The following is a 27,564-nucleotide window of genomic DNA, read 5'->3' as shown; positions in this document are numbered from 1 at the left end:
ATTATGTTTCAAAAGAGCTTTACATACATAGGAATATTTTCTAGCCTTTGTGCATAATTTGTATTAATATTTCATAAATATTATATATGTGTATATATTAACTGTGAAGTATTATGCAGGAATAGACACAGCTTCTGTTCCCTTAGAAGTTAAAATATAAGGCAGATATGTGTCTATATCATTAAGATTCTGTTGTTGTTTAGTAGCTGAGTCATGTCTGACTCTTTCATGACCCCATGAACTGTATAGCCCAACAGGCACCTCTGTCCATGGGATTTCCCAGGCAAGAATACTGGAATGGGTTGCCATTTCCTTCTCCCAGGGATCTTCCCTACCTAGGGATCAAACCCACATCTCCTGCATTGGCAGGCAGATAATTACTGAGCCACTAGGGAATCCCCTTAATTAAGATATACCCAGAGTAAAATACACAGACACACACTGTTATCTTCCTTAAAAGATATACTTCAAGAAGCAAATAGTAAGATGAAAGTTATGTATGAGGCTTCAAAGTGACTCCCACAGTGAGAAGAGAATTTGTTTCCTTTTCAGCTAAGTCAAACTGTTGCCTCCAGAAAAAAATAAACCTTTGGCTTTCCTTACTCTCTTCTTTTCAAAACATATTAATATCTATTGATTGATAAGAGTGGAAATTCGGGTTTGTTACCAATTTCAGTGTTCTGTCTAAAGCTAGAAATTAGCTCCTTAGTATTCCTTATCATCCTCTCATCTGGAAACGCTCCGTTTATGATAACTGCCTGCTGGTAGATGGATGATCCTTATTTTAAATTAACTAGAAATTAAAAAAAATAAAAGCGACCAATCATACAGGTTTTTTTTGTCCAATAGGTGGCAAGTTTACCTAACTACAGGAAAGAAATCGCTGTTTGGTTTAAGGGAAGGTTGTACTTTGGAAATGTCAGATAAGTTCTTTTTCGGGAGCTGGGGATTATGGTGGTAGGACTAGGGGAAAGGCCCAAGGGAATCAATGAGTATTTAGAAGAAAAGTCATGGACTGTGTAATCTACTCTGAAGTTGCACTGACATGTTGGGCAAATATTTGTAAAATGACAGTGTATTAATACTACTACTGGAAAACGTTTTTTCTGTAGTTATCAGCATAGTTCATTCAATTTAGATCATAAAAATTATACCTTGTTATTCAAAATAAGTAGCAAAATTTTCTTTTATTTATTCAGCAAATACTTTTCGAACACTTATTCCGGAGGGAGGCACTGTTTTATGTTTTGTGTAGAAACTATAGGGCAACATTTTGTTTCAGTTTTTTTTTTTTTTTAATGTTATGAAACTCTGAAACCAAGAAAGCATTTTGTGTGTGTGTGTGTGTTTTAATGAAGCTTCATCTAAGTCATTTTATAGGCTTGATTTCTTGTGTTGTAAGTTTGTAGTCACTAAGTGGCAATTTAGCTCCTGCTTCTACTGTATTTTAATATGTACGTTATTTGTAATAACGTTAGTTTTATCAAAAAGACCTTTAAAAGTAGATGATGGAAATACGTTTGCTTCCAAATGAACCAAATAGAAATATAAGAGGGTACATAAACTTCATGACTAGCAAACTGGGGGAGGATAATCTAATCTCTCAGAGGTTGGCACGTTCTGTTGTTTGTTAATAAATAGTTGTCTAGAGTGCTAACACTTCTGCAGAGGGGAAAGGACAAAGTCGGTCCCTGAGAGTAATTGGATGCTCCTTACTTTGTTCAAGGAAAGCTTTTATAATGTTTTCCGGGTATGACTTTTTTTAGTTGGTATTCCTGTTTTAAAGTGCAGGCTTTCAAGTGAACGGGTTACATGTAACATAAGCTTTGACATGGCCAAACAAGTTAAACAGCTACCTTTATTTACAGCTGCAGCACTAGGATTAGCTCTTCCAGAAAGAAAATTTGATTAATGACTCTTTTCTAGAGTGGGGACAACTGCAGACTTTTCTTCCGCAGAGCGTGAAATGTGCTGTTTCCTGCCGAGGGGCCTCGTCCTACCGCGGCTCCCGGGGCGACTTCCAGCCTCAGGTGTCCCTCTCTGCTGCGGGCCGCGGCCGCTGGGCGGGCGTCCGGGACTTCCTGTCTGGGCGCGGGGCGGAAGGATCGCGTTGCCAGCCGAGACGGCCGCCGCCGCCGCCCCTGCCGTTAGGTGGTGGGGTTTCTCAGCCCGGCGGCGGGAGGCGGGCCGGCCTCGGCTTCCTGTCGGAGGACGCGCAAGGATCCGGGCGTCTGAGTGTGCGAGTGCGTGAGTGTGTGTCGGCCGCACGGCGTGTGTCTCCGGCCGCGGGTTCCGCCTCCTCCCCTGCCGCCGCTGCTCACGGTGTAAGTCAATGTGAAGCAGCAGCTCCAGCCCCGGGATAAACATGGCGACGTCTCTGCATGAGGGACCCACGAACCAGCTGGATCTGCTCATCCGGGCTGGTAAGGACAGGGGAACTTTCCTCTGGTGCATCAGTGCAGCAGGAGAGGGGGTGCACAGGAGGCGGGGTGGCTCCCCTGTAGCGGTCAGTGCAGGGGGGACCATGTCCATCAGTCACTGGGGCGGCCGGGGGAAAGGGGGGTAGTGAATGAAGTAATGGAGGCGACGAATCAGGAAGTGATCACCTTGGAGAGTAACCTGCCTCGAATCCGGCGCTGTCGCTCCAGGGTGGGTTTGTGTAGCAGTGGTGGCAGCTGCCGGGCGGAGCGCTGGCAGCGGGTGCCGGGGAACGGAACCGCAGTTAAGTTGGGGACTCGGGGGCGGACGAGTTGTGCGCTTCACCCCAGTTGCTGAGGAACCAGGAAGTGAGTGAGGCTGTTGTCTCCCGGTAGCGCCTGCCACGCTGTCTGACCCGAGAGGCCGCTACTGCCCGCGGTCGGGGGCGGCGGGCTTCTCGGGTGGACGCTCGCCACTCCCGCCCCGTCCTTCTTTCAGACTTGGTCCACAAATCCTCGACTTCCGCATGGACGAGGCAGCCCCGTGCCATGTCCGGTACATCGATACGCGCCAAAAAAAAAAAAAAACACCCTCTGACCCTCGCCCTCACATCCCCACCTTGTGCGGTCTCAGGAGTAACGGTTCTGGAAAGGGTCACTTAATAACGTGGAGCGGCCCGGGGTGGTGTTTCTCTCAAGGGCCCGCCTCCCTTTCCTCGTTTAGTGGGCGGCAGTGGAGAAGTAGGTTTATGCCCCTTCCCTCGTGGGTTGTTTTTTTTAGGGGGGGAGAATGGAAAAGACACGGAATGTATTTTGTACCCCTGCCCCGGAGCGTTGGGGCGTCAGAGAAGAACGTTTATTTTGGTAAACAGCGGGTGAAGGTGGGGCGGGCGGGAGGGAGTCTTGGCCCTAGGGAAGTCTCCGCAAGGAATTGCCCCCTTTTCCCCTCCCCCCCAAGCCTCCCACCTTAGCGGAAGCGCCTAGGAGAGGACAGAACGGACGGGATTGACAGGCCTTTGGTTCCAATCTGCTCGCTGAGTTGTTCCAAATAAGAACGTTGGTTTCTGGGGGCGGGACTCCGGGCCCGCGCTGGGCCAATGAAGATTGGGCGGGAGTGAAGCTGACAATGTACGCATGGAATTGGAGGGAAGAGGAGTGTAAACACGGAAGTGGCCGCGGGGGTGGGGGATGTGCAGCGCCACTGCTGCAGCGGAAGGGCACGGACTTAAGTTACATAGAAAAAGCAGCTTTACTTAATAGCAGACAGCGCAGTGAGAGCCCTGAATAGGCGTAGCAGTGCTTGAATACGATTTACTTACTGTAGTGAGCATAAATGTTCCTTTCCTTGGGTTCTATTTCATATCGCCATCGATGGGAATTGGAAGATGGGAAATATTCATCGAAGAGCATTGCTGTAAAAGGTCTTACCGTCTGTTTTCCATCCATTGTTTTTAGGTAGTGAAGTTAGTTTGGTTGGTGAAACTGTTTCAATTCGATTGGGAGAAATCATACATGTATATTTAACAGAACTTAATCTTTAAAATGTAACACTGCACATTTCCAAAGAGAAATCACAGTGAGTAGTGATGAAAGCACATTTGACAGTTATTTTCTGATTAGAGCAAGATCTTAAATATTAACGAAAAAGGGGCAGAGTACAATGAGAACTTGGTCCCTTTGTGTACGTTCAGTTTATTAATGATAACTATGAATTAAGGGATGGAATTTTTGGCTTTATATTATTGGTGCTAACAATACTTTTGTTTAGGTCAGTCATGTTGAGCGTGTACCTTTTCAGAAACGTTCCTAGTGGTTATGAGAACTGTAGGATAGCCTATGCAGTTAGAATTTTGAAAGATACTGTGAAGATAAGAGGGCTTAATTTTGCCAAGAGAAGATCCTTTTTATAAGCTTTTGGCATTATCAAAACCGAATGTGATCTGTAGATATTTTGCTAGGAGTGGATACATACAGATAGTCTACGGTTTTAAAAATACCAAAGTTTTATTTTCTTTTGATGAGGTTTTTTTTTTTTCTTTTTTACGTGAAATGATGTTTTCCAGTTCTGCTGCATTTCACAAGTATATACAAATCTTACAGTTGAAGTTTCTTTTGTGATTATAGTGTTCTGTGAAGAATCCATTTCAATATAATTGTTTTCAAATATTCCCTCAGTCATGTTCATGTAATCTGAAGTTCCTTTATAAGCTCTGTTTTAGAAGGAAATTTTGAGACAGGTTTGCTAGTTTATCCAAGGTTTATTCATTGAAAAAGTTGGGGAGGAAAGTGACCTGGAAAATGAAGAATCATGGATCTAAATTTTTATCGCGTCCAGTTTCCAGTGATGTTGGGAGTGTAATGTTTAAAGGGTTTGTATTTGTAAATGGACATAATGATACTTTTATTCTCTTGAGCGAAATCAAGTGTTAGAATTATTCCTCACAAAGGTTTACAGTCTAATTGAGGAGACAGGTGAAAATCTATATGATACATAAATGTTTAATTACAGTGATTGCTATATGAGTTTATGATAAGTGTAGAATAGAGTGACTGATAGTAAGGAAAACTTTTAAAGGAGATAAGCTTTAAACTGAGTATTGTTAGCATAACTTGTTTCTAAGTAGGTACAAAGCACTTAGAATTACCACTACTATTTTATGTTAAGATGTTAGAGGATATATTTTTGTTTTTATTTTCCTCCTTTAGAGACTTAACTGTCAGCTTTAGCTATCAACTTAAGGTTTAGTTATCCATGTTTATGCTGTCAGAGGCGTTTGAATGAAGAATGAAGTAAATACGCTTGTTTATTCAAAATCACTTTCATTTTAACATACAAAATACTTCTTTGTGGTAAAGACGACATACTTTATTAAAAACTTTCACTGACAACATGATATATGAGAAAGAGCCTTGACCCTGAGATAAGGAGATAAGGATCTTCATCTAGCTGTCACTATACTGCTCTTTAAAGCTTCATTTTCTGTAAGAGAACAGGATTGACTAGGTGATCTCTACTGACTTTTAAAACTCTAAAACTATAGGGCAGCTCAGATATATTATGGAAAGTGAAGGTTCTCATTTTCTTGGATTTATTTACACCATGTGAGTGAATTTGTCTAAGGTGATTATATAATGGGGAGGCTAACTTCTTTCACCAATCTTTGTAACAAATGGGAGCTTGAGGTTGTGTCTGTATGTTGAATAAGACAAGATATAGTTTATTTAATAATTTAGACCCATTTTTAGTCCTTAAGGAAAAATAAATATTCCTTAATATTTATGCAAAAGTGTTGTGTACATGTGGTCTGCGTTTTTTGAAGACTTTGAGTTTAAAATATTCTCCCTTATTGTCAAGTACATACTTTCCGTGACTTTTTTTTTCCATCTTTTTCTGAGAAATTGAAAATTGGGAAAGTGGAGAATTTGAGAATTGAGAAATAGGGTAACCAAAAGTATTGTTCTGCTTTAACTGAGTTATTGAAGGGAAGGGGGGAGTTTTTCTGAAAATGCAGCCTAAGTATATTCACAGACAGAACAAATCTGTCTAGTTTGTCAAAATTCATCATGAAATTTGAACTTGAAAATCTAATTTATTATAAACAGGAATACCTAATATCAACGAAAAGATCATCAATTTGAAAAAAAAATTTAGCAGGCAGTGAAAAAATGAGGGCCTGTGTAGAAACAAAATTGAAAGAATGGCGTTAATTTTTTAAAAGTTTATTTGAAAATGTGTTTAAGAAATTACTCTTCAGAATTCATTGCAGCATTAGTACTAAAATTCATAAAAATTGAGTTAAACAGTAAGTCATCAATATGTAAATAGTCATTCCAGGTAGTTCAACATCAGTTTCCTTTAGGGACACATTTAACTGGTGGAAAGAGGCAGGCAGGAGAGTGTTTCTGATTTATGAAAAGTTATAAAAAACAAAACTTCATTTGCAAGTGAGTTGACAAAATACTATTGCCCTTATGGAAATGGAATCATAATCTTTTGTCCACACATTGATTTTATGTTTAGAAGCTAAAACTTACAGAAATATGAGGATAGAATTTGGGTGTTTTTAATTATGTTTGATACTAAAAGACACCTATGGTTCTTAAAAACTGAAATTCCTGGGAGTCCCCCCAGACTTTTTCAGGGGAGTCTGGAATCAAATTATTTTCATGATAACGCTAAGACATGTGCCTTTTCACTTTTACGAATGTTCACAGGAGTTTTCTAGAGGCTACATGGCTGGATGTAACAGATCAAATGAAGAAGCAAGTATGAGAGCCCCAATGTTTTCTATTATGTATTAAAAAGATTTGCAGAAATGTGAACTAAAGCTACTCTTTAAATTTTTGTTTTTAAGAAAAAGTTACTTTTTATAAAAAATGATAAAGTTTTTTTAGTTTTAATTTCAAATAAGATAAATATCTAAACATGAGACTTACATAAGCAAAATCTTCTTTGTGGTCCTCTCTGAGTGTAAAAAGATTCTTTGACCAAAGAAGTTTGCAAATAGCTGTACTATAGTTTAATTAGTCTACACTTTTCAGTACCATAGCGACTAGCCTTATGTGGCGATTGAGTATTTGAAATGTGATGGATAAACCAAATTTTTAATTTTATTTAAACATGAAAATTAAAACAAGAGAAAACTTCTTTACCATGTAAATTTCTTTTACATGTTGAAATGGCAATGTTTTTGAATACACTGGGTTAAATGAAAGGTACTGATTTCACCTTCCACTAACTTTTCTCAATGTGGCTGCTGGACATTTAAAAATTACATGTGGCACTTGTTATCAGACAGCTCTACTTTAGAAAATTATTTTATTCTCTTTCCGTTAACCTTATAATGAAGCTGTAGAAAGTCAAAGGGGCACAGGTAAAGATGGAGACCTTTACCTTTCCTCCTTTTCAGTGCGTTCATTTGTGTTCTTTACTCATCTGTTACTGTTACAGTCCTGGGACTTCAGAGAATAAGCTGTGGTAAGTCAGGTGCGGTAGCTGAGTGATGGCCTTGTAAATATTAGTTTATGGTCTTGTAGGTGAATACCACTATCACCTAATGAAGTGTTTACTAATTTTTTCCTACGGCTCTCAAGTTGCTGTTAATTTTTATTTTTGACTTTTAAAAACATTGTTATGAGCTAGGTCTATTGCCAGCATTCTCTTCTGCAAAGCTGAGAGGTATGTCTCTTGTCAGACTTAATTACCAAGTTTGGTATTTAGTAACAGCTGTTGAGTGAGTCTGGAATGGTCTACCATACAAACACCAGTTGATTAGAAAGCTAGAAATGGAACAAGACTCTTACCAATAGTAAAGGAGGGCATAAGCAAATTTAATTTTTGATACTGATTAAAATAGTTTTGAAAATTATTTGATACATTTAGTTTTTCAAGGAATGTTGACCAGCAACCTAACTGCTAGTGGTAACTAGATGATGATGTGCCTGTCAGATAACTTTTTGCTTCATTGTTTCTATTTTTAAATTTTTTTTTAACTCATGAATTTAATACATAGGCCTAGAAAAACACCCGTAAATCACATTTTAAGTAAGAGATAATAATTCTCAGCCATCACTTGTAAGTTTGCTTACTTTAATGGCACGACACTGTTTTATTTACCTTAAGAATTGTGCAGAATTTTAGTTGTATTTGAATTATTATTTAGTTGTATTTGTATTGAATTTAAATTGTATTTGAATTACTGATAAGAATAAAATAGTATTGAAAAGTTTTCAATTATTACAGAAACTTGAATAGGAAAAATATTTCTTAAATTTCTGTTACCAAAAACTACTTGTTGACTTACGTCAACAAAGGAAGAGCAAAAGGAGATAGTGTTCCCTTTTTAACAAAATGGATTAAGTATTCATGGAAACTGTCAAATTATTTTGCATCTTTGTTTTGAAATATTTTACTCCTGTTTATCTTTTTGATACTTTCTGAACTATTTGTGTAAGCTTCATGAGTCCAGAGATCTCTCCACACTTGTTTGTAGCACAGGGTAGATCCTGAGCAACCACTTATTGACTGTACATAGAGTATAAGATCTAATCATTAGTTCATAGAGAATTTATGCATTTTTAATATTCTCATCCTAAATTTAAAGTATAAATGATTTAATAATATTCTTCTTAAATTTGTATGTTTTCTATTTGTTTTACTATGTACATGTACAGTATTTTAGAGAAATAATATTTTGAACTTAGGGAGAAAGGGGAGGTTGAGGTTGGAAATAAGAGCTAGGAAATTTTCACTGACATAACTAACATGAAATCATGGTTTTGAAAATATACCTCAAGCTATGTAGGAATTTGGGGCAGTATATGTAACTGTTTGGAAATTTTGTTTATAACTTAAAACATTAAAATATCTGGTAAGATTCTATTGATGTATTATTATCAAATACTCAGAGCTCTAACTTTAATATGGTAGAGTTTTAGGGTGTGTCTTAATACAATTACATAAGGAATTAGTTTACCCAGGGTAGTTTATTAATAGCACCTCAGACAACAGCTAAATTGCAACACAAGCAGACTTTAAAGAGAATGAAGTTCTCAGAATAAACTTTAAAACCCTGAAACTGCTTCCCAGGTTTCTTTAGTGCACATGAGTATTGTAGGGAGGTAATTTGAAAAAAAAAAATACTTGAGAATGGTGATACATTTTATACTTACTAATAGTAGTTTCTTAAGGTTGAGCTAGAAGGACTGATTGAATCCTCTGCTTCAGTGAAGCTGCAGATAAGAGTAAGCAGGGTCACCTAAAGATAGATTTACTTAGAGGTTTGGCTGCCTCTCTGGAACTGTTTAGCTTTGAGCAGATTTCCATAAATGGAAAGAGCAACTGGAGAGACTCGGTACCTTGGTTGAGAGTGTGGATGATGTGCAACAGGTGGTAAAGCAGTCACTGGATTTTTTATAAATGCTCTCCAAATGACTGGTGTTTAAGGCTGAGGCCTTAGGACTTGGTGAATTTTGAAACTAAGTGAAAAAATCTTTTTCAATTAAAGTTTACTAGAAATAATTTTAAAAGATTTATATCTTTAGTGTGTAGAACTTGTGAATTTATCATGGTTTTATGAAATTTCTGTATTTCTTTTAGTCCTTGAGAGGACATCTTGAGAAAGATCTATCAAATTAGAAACTGTTAAACACATTCGTGTTTCAGAACCTCTTACAAAGTAGAATTTCAGTATTTCAAATCAGGATGTGAAATTAATATATCATTAGGATAATAAGTTTGTGCTTGGATTGCTACTTTTCCTGTAAGGTCTGTTGGTTGTCCTTAACTTCAATAAAAGAAATACTTACATACCTACTATATGAAGAATCTGTGTTAGGAACTATAACAGATATAAAGATGTTTAAGACAGGCCTTCCTTGGACTTCCTTGGCAGTCAGTGGTTAAGGCTCCATGCTTCCACTGCAGGGGGCATGGTTTTGATCCCTGGTCTGGGAACTAAGATCCTGCATGCCATGCCATGTGGCTAAAAAGGCAGGGGTGGGGAGAGCCAGCCCTCCCTGATCTCATGGAGCTTACAATCACATAGAAGTGGTAGGAAATTATCACCATTTATTAAATTAATTATCTATAGGTGAGATAGGGTGCCTTTTTTTTTTTTTTTTTTTTTTTTTAAGGAAATCACTGCATTTAATTCTCAAAACTGTATGAGGTAAGTAATATTACTGTTTAGTGAGAGAGGAAACTGGGCCATACAAGGATTTAAATTACTGGCCTTAGGTTACAGAAATAAGTGGCAGAGACTAGAACCAAAGCTTTTTCACAAATAATTTAATCAGCAAAGCATACAGTAAGTGTTAGAGGAGTTACAAAAAGTGGTAGAATTAGAAAAGGCTTCATGAAGGCTGGGGGGGGGGGGGAATAGGAACACTCTCTTTTTTAGTCTTTCTTAATTTCTTGGGTGAAACCCAGCAAAGGCCAGTGAAATCTTGAAGAAGAAAGCAGATAATTGTGAAGAAAATTTCTGAGTTCTCCGGTGCATTCACCAGGAGGGTTTGTAAGAATGGAACTAATTCATTAAAGTAATTTAGAAATATGAGTTTCTGACCGATTCTGCTAGGTGTTAACCCCCGATTCTAGTAGTAGCAGTATGTTAAAATTACAATAGACTTCATAGAATTGTTAATCTACAACCATTCTGCCCCCTACCCCAAGTTAGTTTTGGCCTAAAATTGATGCAGAGTTCAAATTTCAAGAGTCTGTCTTTGTTTTCCTTTGGATAAGATTCAGAAATTTCTAATCAATCTCAATAGTTGCTTTATCATCAACATTCATTTTATAAATGGCAGGTTTGTTTTAGTTTTTTAATTATTTCTGTAATTTGTATAGACTAATATGTATTAATGGCTTATTTAGAGTTATGAACTAAACATGAGCATTTAGTTCAGTAATGTGTTCAATGCATTTTTACTGAGTGGAACTTATTCTCCCTCCAGTGGAAGCATCAGTTCATAGCAGTAATGCACACTGTACAGATAAGACAATTGAAGCTGCTGAAGCCCTGCTTCATATGGAATCTCCTACCTGCTTGAGAGATTCAAGAAGTCCTGGTATGTGAACTGTTCTTTTATTATATTAAAGATGTCATATCATTTCATGTATCTAGAATAAAATTTTTTTAATCAAAGGGAATTGTTCTCAAAGTCTATTATACATAAATACCTATGACAGCAGTAATTGGTCTTTACCTGTCAAAGTTCCCAAGTCTTAAATGCTTTGAATACTTAATTTTCAAAATAATTGATACAGAAAGTGCCCACTGTAGACAGATAAATGTCAGATTGCTGTTTCTACTATTGTGTCTCATTTCCTTAACTCTGGGTAAATGAGAAACCTTAAGAGAATGGCTGGAGAATGGCCGATGGGAGCTGTTGCCACCCATGCCCACTTTGAGTCCTTCCTTCAATGATAACAGGCAGTAGTTCCAGGACCACTCCCTGGAAGAGAGAGGAGGTAGTGTCCACCTCTCTTCACACTCCCTTCAGGCTTCAGGTTTTCCATTGGTTTTGGTCTCGCTTTACAGATTGCCTTTGAGAATCTTTTTGTCCCTAATTTTAATGTCCAAATGTTAATTTGACTTCATACAGTAAGATTGACCCTTCTTTTAGGGATTTACAGTAAATACTAAGATCAACTGGACTTTTTAATTAGAGTAGTAATCCCGTGTGTTATTCAGGGATATGAGAAGAAAATTAGTGCATATTGGTCAGTGTATTAATCTAAATTGAAATAGAAATGTCATATCCTAGTTATTCAGGCACATTGAAAGGAAGCCAGAGCAACATTATTGTACATAATAGAATACTAAAAATTTGTATGCACCATTTCAGTGACCCAAAATATTAGGGACTGTTCCATTAAATAAAATATTGAAAGATGATACTTATTTGGCTCTAATGAGCAGGTTTTCTTTTCATATTTAAAATGAACTGTAGGAATTTCCCTGGTGGTCCAGTGGTTAAGACTCAGCCTTCCAGTGCAGAGGGTGCAGGTTTGATCCTGGTGGGCAAACTTAAGATCCAACATGCCTCACGGTGCGGCCAAAAGTTATTTTTAAAAAAAGAGAGAACCATAAGTGCTTACTTCCAGTGAATTCGCTTTTATTTAATGTTATACTAGGTGTATGTTTTACCTTGTTAGAAAATAATGATGAGTAAGTAGAAGGAAAATAATTATTAACTCACTGTTACACTGTTTTATTTTCAACTGTTTTCCCAATTGTCAAAATGATACAAAGTCTTCTGCAATGAACTTGAAAGTACCTAAAGTGTGAAGCAAGGGGGTTGGCTACTCATGATCTCCCCCTTTACCCAGAAGATTAACATTTCCTTCAGGTCGAGTTTCTTTGCATTTATTTACTTACCTACTTTAGACCGTATTGTATATTCAACAAATTAACCTCAAGTTCTTACCCTGCTTTGATGAATTCTTAATAACCTCACCTTTACTAAAAATTGATTTGTCCATGCTAAGAGGCATTAATGGGGGTGGGAAATTTTAATTTTTCAACTTTTTTTTATAGTGGAAGTGTTTGTCCCTCCTTGTGTGTCAACTCCAGAATTTATCCATGCTGCTATGAGGCCAGATGTCATTACAGAAACTGTAGTGGAGGTGTCAACCGAAGAATCTGAACCAATGGATACCTCTCCTATTCCTACATCACCGGATAGCCATGAACCAATGAAAAAGAAAAAAGGTAGGGTGTATTTATAAATTCTGGGAAATTGGGTGAAATTTTTTCTAGTATCTTTTTTCTCCATGAAGGGACATGGGAAATACATGCTATATTTATGATCGATGTTATACTGATTTAAATATTCTCAAAAAATTGAGATTTTTAATTGTGTCTTTTAACATGTTCATAGTGTTTAAAGGAGTTAGTATTTGAGCCCTAAAAGTAGTTGCCCAAAAGTGAGATTTATAGTAAGAGATTGATACACAGGAGGGGTCCGTGGGGTTGCAAAGAGTCGGACATGACTGAGCGACTGAACAACGCAGAAGGAAGATCAGGGATTCACTGCACATTTTTCTACTTTCTGATCCTTTTAGGTACTTGGTTACTTAAAAGAAAAGTATTCTTGACTCTGTTTTTCATAACCTTATCTTCCTACTCTTTTGTGGGTATTAAAATAAAAAGCCCAATTTTCTTCCCCACTATCTTTGGCTTTAAAACACCAAGATTGCCCATAGGGAATTCTGAGGGGACTAAACTCACCATTGGGTAAAGAGCATTTCCACTTACTCTTTGACTCCTGCTGAAACCTGTGTTCACCTGATCCTGGGGTGGGCGGGGGGTGGCACACAGTGCTCCAGTCCATCTCCAGCGTCCTGAGTGGGTTCTTCTTTTCTGTTTGAATCAAAGGTAAAACTTGAAAGAAGTGAGATTCTGTGTAAATGAGTACTCACCTAATTTTACTTTCTTTGCCTCTTTCTGCACATTTTAGAGTGGGGGGGGAAATCAAAGGCAAAAAATAAGGGGAAAAGTTGTGTTAGAAATAATGGTATTTTCTAATCATTTATTAGATAGCAGTATTTCAGATTGCTGTGATGTTCACAGGTCTGTGCCTCATTGCTGTGAGGGACACAACAAAGAATAACACAGGTTGCCTTCCCTCTTACAATACAGGTCATATATATATATTTGAGAAAGGCATGGATGAGAGAATTTAGAAGGAAGAATTACTTTGCACTGTAAATGTTTAAGCAAAAGGTATACATGTAAATAACCCTGTTTACCCACTGCCCACTGTAGCCTTTGGCTGGTTGTGTCTTATGCAAACTGTTACAAAATACCTAAGAAAATTTTAGATTTAAATGAAGAGGGAAAAGACTGAAAAGCTGGGAGTATTTAGGGAACCAAGATCTCTAGATAAATAGGTTGATCTGTGTACATGATGGTCTGGTATAAACCAGGAAATAATTTGCCAATTTAATACTAATCTTATGTATTTGAAAATAGGTGGTCTTAATGAATGACAATTTAAAAATTACATATAACACCACCGGTTATTCATTTGTGGTTAAGTACATTTGGGACATACAGAGTTAGGTAGGCTATTTTTAATAGTAGGGCCTTATTTTTATTTCCAGAGCTTTTAATATACTAATGTGCATTATAAATCTCCAAGAGATGATTACGTGCAGTTCTGAAAGTTAATTTGACTGTAGAACCCTTTTCCTACTGATTGAATAACCTATTTCTCAAGTAACATGATTTGAGACATGCTGCTTTATAAGAAAATAAGCCTTTGGGGACTAACCTTTCCATTAAGGAGTTGGGCTTTTGTGCTTGAGTTAGGAGACAGAGAAGATGTTGATCTTATTACTGACTACTTTGTACATATAAATATTATTTAAATTGAGAAATTAAGCTCTATTTTTAATTAGGAGACTGGTGAACTTTGTTTTAATTTTTGCCAAAACATACTTCTTTATTGATCAGAATTACCATACAGAAATCCTAGAATATAATAGCTATGCTATACTTTTTTAGATATAAATTAGGGCATTTTAATTTAGCTCTAGATAATCCTCGTTAATGAAGAGTAGAGACATCAGAAATCCCAGGTATATGACAATCATCAAATCAGTAATATCATACTTAATATTCCCAGTCTCTTTCTTGAGACTTCCTTCACCTGCCAGCATTCATCCTTCAGTGCTGAGGGTTGAACACAACACATTTCAGAAATACGCTCTCCTTACTGCAGAGAAGTGTAGTTCTTGCTTTCCTGTTCATTGTGGGTGTCGGACTGTGTGAGAGCGGTTTAGGGTGGAAGTGAGTGAGGAGCAATGAAAGGGCATGAACATTTCTTAGACATATGAAGCAATTACTTGGAAGATTTTTTTTTTTTATCTTTATACCTGCACGTTGAGGTGGGGAAATTTATGCTTAAATTCTGGTGAATTGATTGGCTCAGAGCAGTAGAGAGTGTTTAAAATAATATTTTTTACTTTTCCTCATTTGAGCTCAAAGGGCTTCGCAGATTATCAGATCTTCTGCAATAGGTAGGTAAAGCTTTTTCTAACAATTCTGTAGAACAGAAAACAAAAGTTTATGCTAGAATTTGTTTCCATTGCTACATTATTGGAAAAGGTCAGCAAATTGAGGCTGTGACCATGTAAATAATAGGTTAGTAGTACCTGACTTGCCATATACATTGATTTTACTATCAGTTAACACAAAGAGGGGTCGCAAAGAGTCAGACACGACTGAACTGAAATGCTGTAATTTATGTTGCAGAAGTGCTTTTAATGTTCCTTTTAAAAGCAGCTTTTATATACACAGTATATTAATCCATAAATTAGTGTTTAGTTTCATAAATAGTGTGTTATCAAAAAACCTGCTATCATGTTTCTGTTATTTTTCCTGTTTTCCATGTATGGTTTCAATCTCTTCTTTTTTCAGTTGGCCGTAAACCAAAGACCCAGCAGTCGCCAATTTCCAATGGGTCTCCTGACTTAGGTATAAAGAAGAAACCCAGAGAAGGAAAAGGTAATTTGGGGAGGGCTGTTTTGTAGGTGAGATGGATATTTTTTTTTTTTTTTTCCGGTCAAGTACATTTGTAGGAAAATTATCTTCTAGTACATGCACTGTAGTGCTGTCTTGGATTGTAATTCTTAATCAGGGGTGTATGAGCATCACATGGGGAGCTTTTTCAAACTTATCTCTGCCTGGTCCTTACCCAGTGAGGTTCTGTAGGCATAGAGAAACGGTAGGGAGTGGAGCTGGGCAAGCATTTGGATTTGGAAAAGGCCCTAAGTGCAGTCTGATGCACACCTGTGTTTTGGACGATGTGTGCATGTTTACACCCATCCTCATGGAGAGTCAAATGGAGTCACTTATGTTTGAAAAGGTTTACAAAACATGTATGGATGTGAGAGTTGGACGGTGAAGAAAGCTGAGTGCCGCAGCATTGATGCTTTTGAACTGTGGTGTTGGAGAAGACTCTTGAGAGTCCCTTGGACTGCAAGGAGATGCAGTCAATCCATCCTAAAAGAGATCAATCCTGGGTGTTCATTGGAAGGTCTGATGTTGAAGCTGAAACTCCAATACTTTGGCCACCTCATGCGAAGGGTTGACTCATTGGAAAAGACCCTAATGCTGGGTAGGATTGGGGGTGGGAGGAGAAGGGGACGACAGAGGATGAGATGGTTGGATGGCATCACCGACTCGATGAACATGGGTTTGGGTAGACTCCAGGAGTTGGTGATGAACAGAGAGGCCTGGCGTGCTGCAGTTCATGGGGTCGCAAAGAGTCGGACACGACTGAGCGACTGAACTGAACAAAACTAAGGCTTCATTTCTGATAAATACTTTAACTGATAGAAGCAAGGTGAATTTACTTTTCCATCCAACAAAATTCAGTCATGTCAGTAAGGATGTCTAAACAAAAATTTGACGTATTTTTAAAAAATTGATGTGTATATTGAATTTGTATATTCTCAGTAAAAGCAAAAATAGCAATAAGCCTTCTACATTCTCTGCTCTCTTAATTTGTTGGATTAAGTCTTTAATAAAAAAAATTAAGTCAGTAAATCTACCAAGAAATTTGGTTAGATTTTTAAAAATCCAGTTATGTAAACCTCCATTTACTTAAGAACTGTTATTCATTTTGGGACAAGTTTAGGATAGTTTTATTTTCTTCTCTGTCTTTGGTTGTTTTACATTCTTAACATCTTAGGTTTTATCTTTTAATTTGTATTGAAAACCTTAAAACTTTATTATTAGTAAGTGTTAGAAATTTGAACTGTAAATATACAATTATTACTGTTTTTAAAATTACTCCCGTTATTAATGGTATCTCTTATATTCAAAGACCTTACGTTTAACACTGGAAAAAAATTTTGTGGTAACCTATTTTTACCAGTCAAAATCATCTTTCATTAAAATTTCAGTTTTGTATTATTAAACCTGAGGCAATATGTTGTCATGTGAAGATTAAAGTCATTACAGTCACACCTGGATTAAAAATCCAGTCAGTGCTTCGTCTTCTGCAAAATTATGATGTCTTCTTAGACATCCATGAACTACTTTGTCTGATAAAGAAGGCTTCCCTTTCTGAATTCTGTTTTCCTTAAAACCAGAAATAGAATTGTTCATTTTGACTTAGGGATGGTAACTGGAGTGAAGCAGTTAAAGATAATCTGAAGAATGTCAATGGGTCTAACTATAACTAATTCATTAGACACAGGAGCATTCAGATCCCTACTATGTACAAGGCATTGTCTGTTGTACAAAAATTTCTTCCAGAATGAGTTCTTATAATCTCCAGGTCACAGACAGAATAAAAATGCCCCAGCCACACCTCTTGATTCAGTTGAGACTGATGTAGTTGAAAGTTGTGATTTAACACTAAGAGTTTTTAGGTATTGATACTGATGTAATAGGGCTTCAGAGATACAAATATAATAACATTGTAAAGTTGAAGATTAATTTTTTTAGGTCAAGAGAAGGCACACAGGGCTCAACTGTGGGTTAATGGGTTTACTGAATCTTCGGGGAAATTACAGGATGAAAATGAAATGCTAGAGGAAGAGCATCAGTGTTTAGATTGAGTAGCAGAAGCCTCCCCAAGGTTCTTCTCATGTAGCTTGTAACTTGGATCTGAATTTTTGAGGATAGTAAAGGGTTAGTGAGCAGGAGCCTAGAGATGACCCAGTGGCTCAGTGGTGGCATATGTATTCTAATCATCTTCTCAGGACTCTTCTATTCTTCATCAGTTTAAGAACCTCTGTACCTAGAGGCTTACAGAGGGAATAAAAGAAAAACAGCAGCCTGTCTTTAGTCTTGTCATAACACTGCCCACTACTCCCCCCCACCCTTCCAAAAAAAAGAAAAGAGTAATGCTCTCTTTTCTTTGGGACTAAGTTCCTTATTTTACCTACCCACATTCCTTCCTTTCTTTCTGGTATGCAAATCTTAGCCATCTTCCAAGACTTAATGTTTTACCAATCCACTTTATTTCCACTCCTGAAATCCCAGACATTATTTTCTGTCATTCATTGGAAATAAAATTGTGCATGGCCTTATGATATAGCTTATATTGTTTCAAAACTGTTATTTATTTCTTGAATTGTTATACTAGACAACACAGTTTGACACTGTACAGATGATTGATAATATAGTCAAGTATTTAATGGCAGACTCTTAGTACATTTGTTCTTTACGAGTAGTAAATTGATTTTTTTATTCAGTGTAAGTAAATACTTGCTTTTAGTTATGTTGATGAATTTTTAATCAATGTCTATAATTGTTTTCAAAGGAAACACAACCTATTTGTGGGAGTTTCTTTTAGATCTACTTCAAGATAAAAATACTTGTCCTCGGTATATTAAGTGGACTCAGAGAGAAAAAGGCATATTCAAGCTTGTGGATTCAAAGGCTGTTTCTAAGCTTTGGGGAAAGCATAAGAACAAGCCAGACATGAACTATGAAACTATGGGACGAGCTTTGAGGTAAGAACACAAGAGTTTTCAGAGAAAACTTACGTATGTCTTAATCCTATCTATTAATACTTGAAGTGTGTGAGAGCGCTCAGTTGTGTCTTAATTCTTTGCAACCCCATGAACTGTAGCCTGCCAGGCCCCTCTGTCCATGGCATTCTCCAGGCAAGAATACTGGAGTAGGGTTGCCATTTCTTCCTCCAGGGAACTTTCTGACCAGGGATTGAACCCAGGTCTCCTGTGTCTCCTTTAAGGTGGATACTTTACCACTGAGCCACCTGGGAAACCTGATATTTAAAGAGAAGCTCTTAAAATCTCTTACTTATTATAGCTTTTAATTTGGGTGGATTTTTTAGAGGAACTTTTTGGATTTGGAGGCAGATGGAGAGAGAAGTTTAGTCTAGATGGTTAAAATTTGAACACTATCGGAAAATCCATTTGTGGAAAATGTGTGCCTTTAAGAAAATTAAACCCAAACAATACAGTTTTCAAACTGTGAATTTGTTCTTTAGTTCCTGCAAATTTGTTATAATGGATTTATTGTGATATGAAAATTTTGTCAGTTTAAGGAACCCACATAACTTTGTAATGTACGTGGCTTATTCTAATTAAGGGTATTTGTAAATGAACATAGTTTATGTGACAGTATTCACATATGCCACAAATTCATTTTTACTAAGTATGGTTTAGATAATTTTTCCACATAATGCCAAATTGCTTTTATAACCTATGTAAATCAGAACTAAATTTTTACCAGTGTCTGTAAAATCCAGTTGTCCCTCAGTAGTATCTGAGGGGTGTGGCTCCAGAACCCTCCTTGGATACCAGAAATTTATGGATGATCAAAATCCCTCATATAAAGTGGAGTAGTGTTTGCTTGTAACCCACTTATATCCCCCATATACTTTATATCATCTGTAGATGATAATACCTAATACAGCGTAAATGCTATCTAAGTAGTTGCTATCACATGGCAAATCCAAGTTTTGCTGTTTGGAACTCTTGTGGAAATTTTTTCTCCTTGAGCGTTTTTGATCTGTGGTTGGTTAAATCCATGGATAAGGAACCCACAGATATGGAGGGCCAACTGTACAGGAATATATTCTGTATTTAGGTTAAATGACTTCCTTTAATAAAAACAGTGAGCTTTTAGCTAATTCACAGATTTCAAGGTTATAGGACATACAGTACCAAGTTCTAATTTCATAGCTACATCAAATTCTTAGCCTTTTGAATAGAGTCCCACCTTACCTCTTAACAGAGTAAGTGAATGTTTCTGTTAGCATCTCTTCACGGTATTTTTGTTTGGGGATTGTGAGGGGGCAAACATAATATACTTGACTTATTTAATACTTTTTCCTTACAGATATTATTACCAAAGGGGTATTCTTGCAAAGGTTGAAGGACAGAGGCTTGTATATCAGTTCAAGGATATGCCCAAAAACATAGTGGTCATAGATGATGACAAAAGTGAAACCTGTAATGAAGATTTAGCAGCAGCTACTGATGAAAAATCATTAGAACGAGTATCATTGTCTGCAGAAAGTCTCTTGAAAGCAGCAACTTCTGTTCGTGGTGGGAAAAACTCGTCTCCTCTAAACTGCTCCAGAGCGGAGAAGGGTGTAGCTAGAGTTGTGAACATCACTCCCCCTGGTCATGATGCTTCATCCAGGTCTCCCACTACTGCTACATCCGTATCAGCAACAGCTGCCCCAAGGTAAGTGAGGGAAACCAGTAGTGGTAATGTATTTAGTTTTTAGAAAACTCTTTGGCACAGTTGGGATGTTCCTTTTTTAATATTTGCATTCTAATAACTGATTCTTTGTCAGGACTTTGAAAAGTGCTTGGTATTTTTAAATATATTAATTAAAATATTCTTACTAAAGTAGATGTCTTTTCTTACTTGAATTGATTTTTATGATTTTATAGATGGAATTTAATGTAGGCTTTTAAAAATATGTATAAATACATTCAGCTCATGTTATTTCATGCTGTAAACTTCAGAGATTTTTGGTACATCTGTAAAATTGGGTCCACTAGTTTTATATATGTTGGATTTGCATTCATCTTTTTTTCTCTCTCAAAGAGACCTATTTAATAATTTAGCATTACAGATAATCAAATTTATTTTTTTAATCAACCAGGACAGTTCGTGTGGCAATGCAAGTACCTGTTGTAATGACATCATTGGGTCAGAAAATTTCAACTGTTGCAGTTCAGTCAGTTAATGCAGGTGCACCATTAATAACCAGCACTAGTCCAACAACAGCAGCCTCTCCAAAGGTAGTTATTCAGACAATCCCTACTGTGATGCCAGCCTCTACTGAAAATGGAGACAAAATCACCATGCAGCCTGCCAAAATTATTACCATCCCAGCTACACAACTTGCACAGTGTCAACTGCAGACGAAGTCGAATCTGACTGGATCAGGAAGCATTAACATTGTGGGCACCCCACTGGCTGTGAGAGCACTTACCCCTGTTTCAATAGCCCACGGGGCCCCTGTAATGAGACTATCAGTGCCTCCTCAACAGGCATCTGGCCAGACTCCTCCCCGGGTTATCAGCGCTGTCATAAAAGGGCCAGAGGTTAAATCAGAAGCAGTGGCGAAAAAGCAGGAACATGATGTGAAAACTTTGCAGCTGGTACAAGAAGAAAAACCGGCAGATGGAAATAAGACTGTGACCCACGTAGTGGTTGTCAGTGCGCCTTCAGCTCTTGCCCTTCCTGTAACGATGAAAACGGAAGGATTGGTAACATGTGAGAAATAAAACAGCAGTGCTCCCACGGACATTAGAATGTTAGTGATAGTCCTGATATAAGTGTTTGCAAGGATGTCATCGACAGAAGTCAGAAGACTTTAAAACATTTTTCATGCATTTAAGAAAACAATCAAACTTACTGGAAATAAATTACCTATCCCATGTTTCAGTGGGAAGCGAACTACATATTGAGATGCTGACAGAAAACTGCCTCTTACAGTAGAAAACAACTGAACCCGTCAATGAGAAGAAGGACTGAAAGGGACCAAGCAACTCACTACAATATCAAGTTACACTAAGACTTGGAACACTAACATTCTGTAAGAGGTTATCTAGTTTTCAGTGGGGAGGGGTTGGGATGGGTGATCTTGTTGTTACATATAGCAATTTTTGATGCATTTTATATGCATACCAGCAATTATTACTGTGTTCACACAGAACTCACTTAACTGGTGCTATGTGAAAACTGCTAATATAGGTATTTTAGAATGTGAATTGAAGAATGGATCCAAAAGCTTCAGAAAGAGGTTAGCAAAAAAGATCTAGTGCGTTTTTTTTTTTTTTTTTTTATCATATAGCTTAAGCTGATTTAAAACAAAGGCCTTAGACTAATTTTCGGTTTTCTTTATTGAAATAAGCTAATGGCTTCTTTGTGTAAAGCTTTTTTATTAAAAGAAAAATTTTAAAAATCTTGTACCTAGCACAGTATTGTTATAGAATTTACATGTAACATTTTATATGGTAGTTTAAGTCTGTCAGTTTCTTAATTGTGGACAAATTAACAGTTGGCTCTGGCCTTTTGCTATAACATGCCTGTTTGTCACTCACTTAGCCCTGGCATCTGTGCAGACATATCCGTTTCAGTTCTACTGTCACTTGGAAGTTAAGGCTCAGCATGATTTTTGTCAGGTAACTCTAATACCTGGAGTTTTCTTTCTTCCTTGTTTTGTTTTTTTTTTTTTTTTAGTTGAAGTTTAAGAGGGAAAGTACCAGTGTTCAGATTTGAACTATAATAGTTTGTATATTCAACATTTGAAGTATATTCTATTTTGTTGTACTCTTGTTTCAAAGTGTATTCAAGTAGGTTTTCTGAAATATAGAAATGAAATTTACCTTGTGTTTTGGTCTCTGGTGATATTTATAACAGTATTCAAAAGCTACTATATAAACATGTTGTTTTAGTTAAGAAGTAATAGAAGTCCTATTTTTCCTTCCCAGCTGCTGCCTGAAGAAATTGTTTTGTTCCATTACATTAATATTTGGCAAATAACCTGCATGTTTCCACTTCCTAATTACTGTCATGTAATTATTATAATGTTCTACTTACCATAATGAATTTACTATTTTAGTGTTGGCCACACTTAAATAATTTATATTTCAAATCAGACCATTTGTTTCTCAACCAGACCTTTTGTGGGTAAGGAAGAACAAATAATACTCTAGCTCTTTTAGGAACTGGAGGGACCAGAGGAACCTCATGCCACAGTGAACTAGGTCCCATAACTCCACATAATAATGCTCTTTCTACTACAGAGAAAAGTTGTCTATTTTTACATCTTTTAGAAATTTAAATAAACTGATACTTAATATTTGTGGCCTTTAATTGTGCATTTGGTTGGTTAGACACTACTTAGGTTGACAGATTTTTATAACAGCTCCCTTTGTAATCTTTTATCTTTTCCATAAACATACTTGATGGTACTTTTTAATAAAAGCTCAAAGAAAAACTCACTGATTCTTATCCCATTTGGGGTTAATCTCAAACTCTACCTCCTTTTAAAACATTTCCTAAATATTTCATGTTTCAAAATCTGTATCATACGCCTTGACACATAACTGTATTGTCTTTTTTTGCACTCCAGTTTCATTTTTTGAGTCATGTCTCCCGTAATATTCTTCTAGGGCAAAGAAGTCACATGAAAAAGCGTTAGTTGTTCAGTCATGTCCGATTCTTTGCGACGCCATGGACTGTAGCCTGCCAGGCTCCTCTGTCCATGGGGTTTTCCAGGCAAGAATACTGGAGTGGATTGCCATTTCCTTCTCCAGGAGATCTTCCCAACCCAGGGATCGATCCTGGGTCTCCTGCATTGCAGGCAGAGTCTTTACCATCTGAGCCACCAGGGAAGCCCAAGAAGTCACATGGAAGATAGCTAATGAAACATATTTTAAATGAGCATTTCTTTTCCACCTATGCTATATTACTATTTGGTTTTCATTAGGCTAAGCCAAGGCTGCTTGCTTACCTCTACCACTCTACCTTAACATTTTCTGTGTCTCTTGCAGAGTAAGCCCACCTAAGGTCTTGATTTAGAAATACATGTTGACAGTATGTAATGATGAGAGTATTTCTTCTGATGGGAATTATCAGTGGTATGGCTTTTACTTGCAACCCTTATGTTAATCATTATAACTAGTATTTGCATTTTGTGTCCATTGTAACAAAAGAACCACATAGCAATGACTTGATGCCACTACATTTTCCAGTCTGGCCAGGCTTTTGAACAGTGACTCAGCAGTCAGCGCATTTATTCCCTGGGTCATCTTCCAGCAACAGTTCCAGCCTTTTCACCACCATTCTGTTTACCAGCCGGCCAGTATACCTCTTAATAGAGAAAATCGAGGTCTGAGCTGTGAACTCCGTTTCTGGACCGCTTGCTGTAAGAGCATCGCCTTATTCCAGCATCCATCCTGAACACCTGCTTTGGGAAGGAGGCAGGTGTGCTATCCTCCTGTACTCAACACCTCCCCCCTTTCACAACTCCTTGGTTTCTTTGTTCCAATAGTCCATCATTCTTCAGTAGCTTGCAGTTAATTTTGGCTTAGAAAAAGTTCCCACTGAGGTCTCCAGGAGCCAAATCCAACAGATACTTCATTTTTCCACGTGATCAGCTTACTTCTTAAAACTCCCCTTTGGTTTCTCATGATACCACTCTTCTAGTGTGCATCCTGCCTGACTTCTTAGTCTTTGTTTTCTGTCAGCTTTCCCATTTAAAGGTAGTACTTAACCATGGGGTTTTTTTCTTCATAGAATAGTTGTATTTACTATTACGATTTTGCATCAACATAACTGTTCAATAATCTCATCCATGCATATGGTTTTTACTATCTATTGTCTTAGGCTAGACTGAAAGTCTTAAGATGGGTTTAATTACCTACTGGTTATTTCTTCCTGAATGTCCAATTGAACTCTCTTCTAAAATCTGTTCTCTTGGCTCAACAAATGATACTACCAGCAACCAATTTCTCTTGCCAGAAGAAACCTGAAGGCCATTCTAGACACTTGACTTCCAACATCCAATCTTTCACCAAGTCCTATTGATGGTTCGTTCTAAATAACTTCCTTTCCCATCCTCCCTACCTTACTGCTTTGTCTTCTCAAGCCTCTCTCTACTGTTTTCCATGTTACCAGTTGAGTTTCTAAAATGAATATTTTCATCAACTTCTTTGTGACTGCACTAAATCTTCAGCACATCTTGTGCTAAAAAGATAAAAAATCCAAAGTCCTTTGATCTGGCATCTGCCTACATTCCCAGGTCTTAACTCTCTTGACTCTATTTTAGGCATCTCCAGGCTACAGACCTACTGACATATATTTTCCCAAATGTTTCAGGCATCTACCTTTGTTGAGCCATGCCATTGATGGCTTCTCTCAGGACCACTCTTTCTTCACCTGAATTTGAAGTGAAGATGACAGACATCAAAATATTTCTGAAATAGGCTTGGAAGCCATTCAAGGTGGGGGGTAGTCTACTCTGAGTGAACTCTGAGAAAAGATTGAAAAACATCAAGTATATAAAGGGCTAGGAGAGAGGAAAAGGAATCAGCAAGTGGAGATCAAGGACTGTTCACAGAAAGGCAACAGGACAGCAGAGGTCACATTTCAAGGTATGGTGGGAACATTATCAAGTGTACCAGGAAGGGCCAAGCAAGTAAGGTCAAAGAAAAAGCCACCAAAACCGATGGCATGACAATAAAGGGGCAGTTCCACTAGGGGGATGACCATGAAACCAGAATGTAGGGGACACAGCACCTGGTTCATTAGCAGCCACTCTGACCGCTGTATGCAAATGAGTCAGGTTTAACAATAACAATATTTGGGCTTATAAAGGATCTATCCCGTGATCCTTTAAGCCTCCTGGTCTACTTTATGTGAGGACATTACATACGTGATCTATATTAGAGCACATTTTGGGGAGGCAAGAGGAACCCTACTTTCAGTTCCACAGCCATTCCAGCAACTCTTCCCTTTTCATAGCTTTTCACTGTTCATTGTACAAGTCCTCTGTACTTGTGGTTCACCAGTCCTTCAGAAGTCCCTTCATTATCCTCCTCCACAGTTAAAGCTTGGCCAGTCCTTGTGAGAATAAGACACTCTCTCCCCACCTCTGCAAGTACGCCGGTCTGCCTCCTAAAGACCTGCATCTGCCTACATTCTGCCAGAACCCTTTGAAACACAAGTGCAGCAGGGAGACTTGCAGGCACACTTCATTTCACTACGCTGCACTTCGCAGACACTCTGCTTTATACAAATGGAAGATTTGTGGCAACACTGCTGTCAACATGTGTCTGGCAGTGTCCTTACTCCAACAGCATTTGCTCAGTTTCATCTCTTTGGTAATATTCATATTTCAAACCCTCCTTCAGCAAAAAGTAACTGACTCACTGAAGGCTTAGATGATGACTAGAGTTAATAAAGTATTTTTAGATTAAGGTAGGTTTTTTTTTTGAGATTACTGCACTTAATAATATCTTAATAATGTCATGCAAATGTCACTTCTATGTTTACTGGGACAGCAAAAATTCACATGATGCTTTATTTACTGAGCTACTCTTTGTAGTGGTCTGGAACCAATATATCTCTGGGTACGCCGTATTTGACTTCACTTTTTATGTACCTGTAGCTTATCTTTTTAAACACTGCACCTCAGCAGTAATGCTTTGGGTTCAGGACTTATAAATAAATGATATATTACAACTTCCAAGTGAGAACTTAGAAAAACATGAGTATTTAATGCAAAATGCTCCATAACAAAAACAAAACTCTAGACTGTAAACTAACAGTAGTTTTCACCCATTGTATGTTTAAACAAAAAAATCTTATTTTACAAGGTTTTAATGACATGGTAAGTGAATAAAAGGTGGGCACTAAACTGTTTTACAGAATCTGCAAATTATTTGGGTTGTAGGACATGAGTTCACTGAAATACAGTGGTAACTTTGCTGCACGTTGGAAATCACCTGGGAAAAGATTTTAAAATACTATTGCCCAGGTCACATCCTATACCACTTAAATTACAATGTGTGGAAAGGAGAGCCAGGCATTGGTATTTAAAAAAAAAAAATCTCAGTGTGATTTCATTGTGCAGCCAGGTTTGGGCACCTCAGTCACAACTTTCACATTTAGACATCTGTCTTAATCTAAGCTTTTCTAAAACAAACGTTCAACAGAAAAAAAGGTAGTTTAGGATATTATATACTGTATATTCATTGATTCTAAAGCTGTTTTCTCACATTTTACTGTCTAACTAGGATGCGTTTTTTTAAATTCTTATGAAAGAGTACACTATGTTAGTACCTTGTCCTTTAAAAGGAATTACTTTCAGAAAGCTATATATTAAGTGACACCAATGCTACCATTGTTTGAAAAAATACTTTTGAGAATTGCTTCTTGGAGCAGAACCTAAATTTTTAAACATACTTAACTAGGGACACAGATGGTAAATCCCTGATGGCTCAGATCGTAAATAATCTGCCCTGCAATTCAGGAGACCTGGCTTCGATCCCTGGAGAAGGGCATGGCAACTCACTCTAGTATTCTTGCCTGGAGAATCCCACGGACAGAGGAGCCCAGCAGGCTACAGTCCATGGGGTTGCACAGAGTCAGACATGACTGAGTGACAAACACAAGGACAAGAATAAGAGACAAATTTTCCTATCAAGGAAGGTTTTAGTTTTAGAAATAGTGAAGTCACTTGAGATTGAGAAACTGATGTGAATTAAGCTAGGTACTGCCATACCTGGCAAAATTAAACATGGCTAAAGTTTACACTAGTTTTCTTGAGACCTTCATTGAACTGGATATCCAAACTGTTCCAAAAAGTTTCAAAAATATTTTTGGGCAGTGGCAGCAATTAACCCAAATTGTTTTGAAGTGCAAGTCAGTTTTAATGCTTTTAAGAAATCCAAGAGATTTTCTGGTCTATTCCCTGTATTGTAAATAAACTAAAGTTCAGAAAAACTTGACTCAGTTTCAGTTCAGCTAATCAGTGGCAGACCTAGGGACAGAACTTTTCCTCTGGCCTCAACCTCTGTTCCCTTCCATCTACAAAAAGGCAGGGGTTGGCGCAGAACAAGCTTAGTGTCTGAGTAAATCTATCTCACCATGCAGTGATCCCTACTCTCACAAACTTAGTAAAATGC

The 27,564-nt window shown here is 37.5% G+C and overlaps 1 protein-coding gene across 50 annotated transcripts in view; it reads left to right on the top strand.

The window, feature by feature from the left end:
• ELF2 (E74 like ETS transcription factor 2) overlaps positions 1 to 22,256 on the top strand; it is a 96,040-nt gene extending 73,784 nt beyond the window's left edge. For 14 of the 50 annotated variants that reach the window (XM_081540558.1, XM_081540556.1, XM_081540584.1 and 11 more), the window contains 6 exons: positions 10,872 to 10,985; positions 12,458 to 12,631; positions 15,344 to 15,430; positions 18,201 to 18,393; positions 19,748 to 20,098; positions 20,526 to 22,256. In XM_081540558.1, coding sequence (XP_081396684.1) covers positions 10,872 to 10,985; positions 12,458 to 12,631; positions 15,344 to 15,430; positions 18,201 to 18,393; positions 19,748 to 20,098; positions 20,526 to 21,153 — 1,547 coding nt within the window. In that variant the 3' untranslated portion in view covers positions 21,154 to 22,256. Of the gene's footprint in view, positions 1 to 2,233; positions 2,424 to 2,613; positions 2,787 to 3,592; positions 3,839 to 10,871; positions 10,986 to 12,457; positions 12,632 to 14,904; positions 14,944 to 15,343; positions 15,431 to 18,200; positions 18,394 to 19,747; positions 20,099 to 20,525 lie in introns of those variants that run through there. The other 36 variants (XM_081540547.1, XM_081540542.1, XM_081540570.1 and 33 more) reach the window with 10 other exon arrangements.
• Positions 22,257 to 27,564: the final 5,308 nt, after the last annotated feature.

This window comes from Giraffa tippelskirchi, chromosome 11 (assembly GCF_054371585.1).
Source record: "Giraffa tippelskirchi isolate mGirTip1 chromosome 11, T2T-mGirTip1v1.2.pri, whole genome shotgun sequence".
Lineage (NCBI taxonomy): Eukaryota > Metazoa > Chordata > Mammalia > Artiodactyla > Giraffidae > Giraffa > Giraffa tippelskirchi.
Note: the sequence above shows the minus strand (reverse complement) of the source record. Positions and strands in the feature narration are given on the sequence as shown.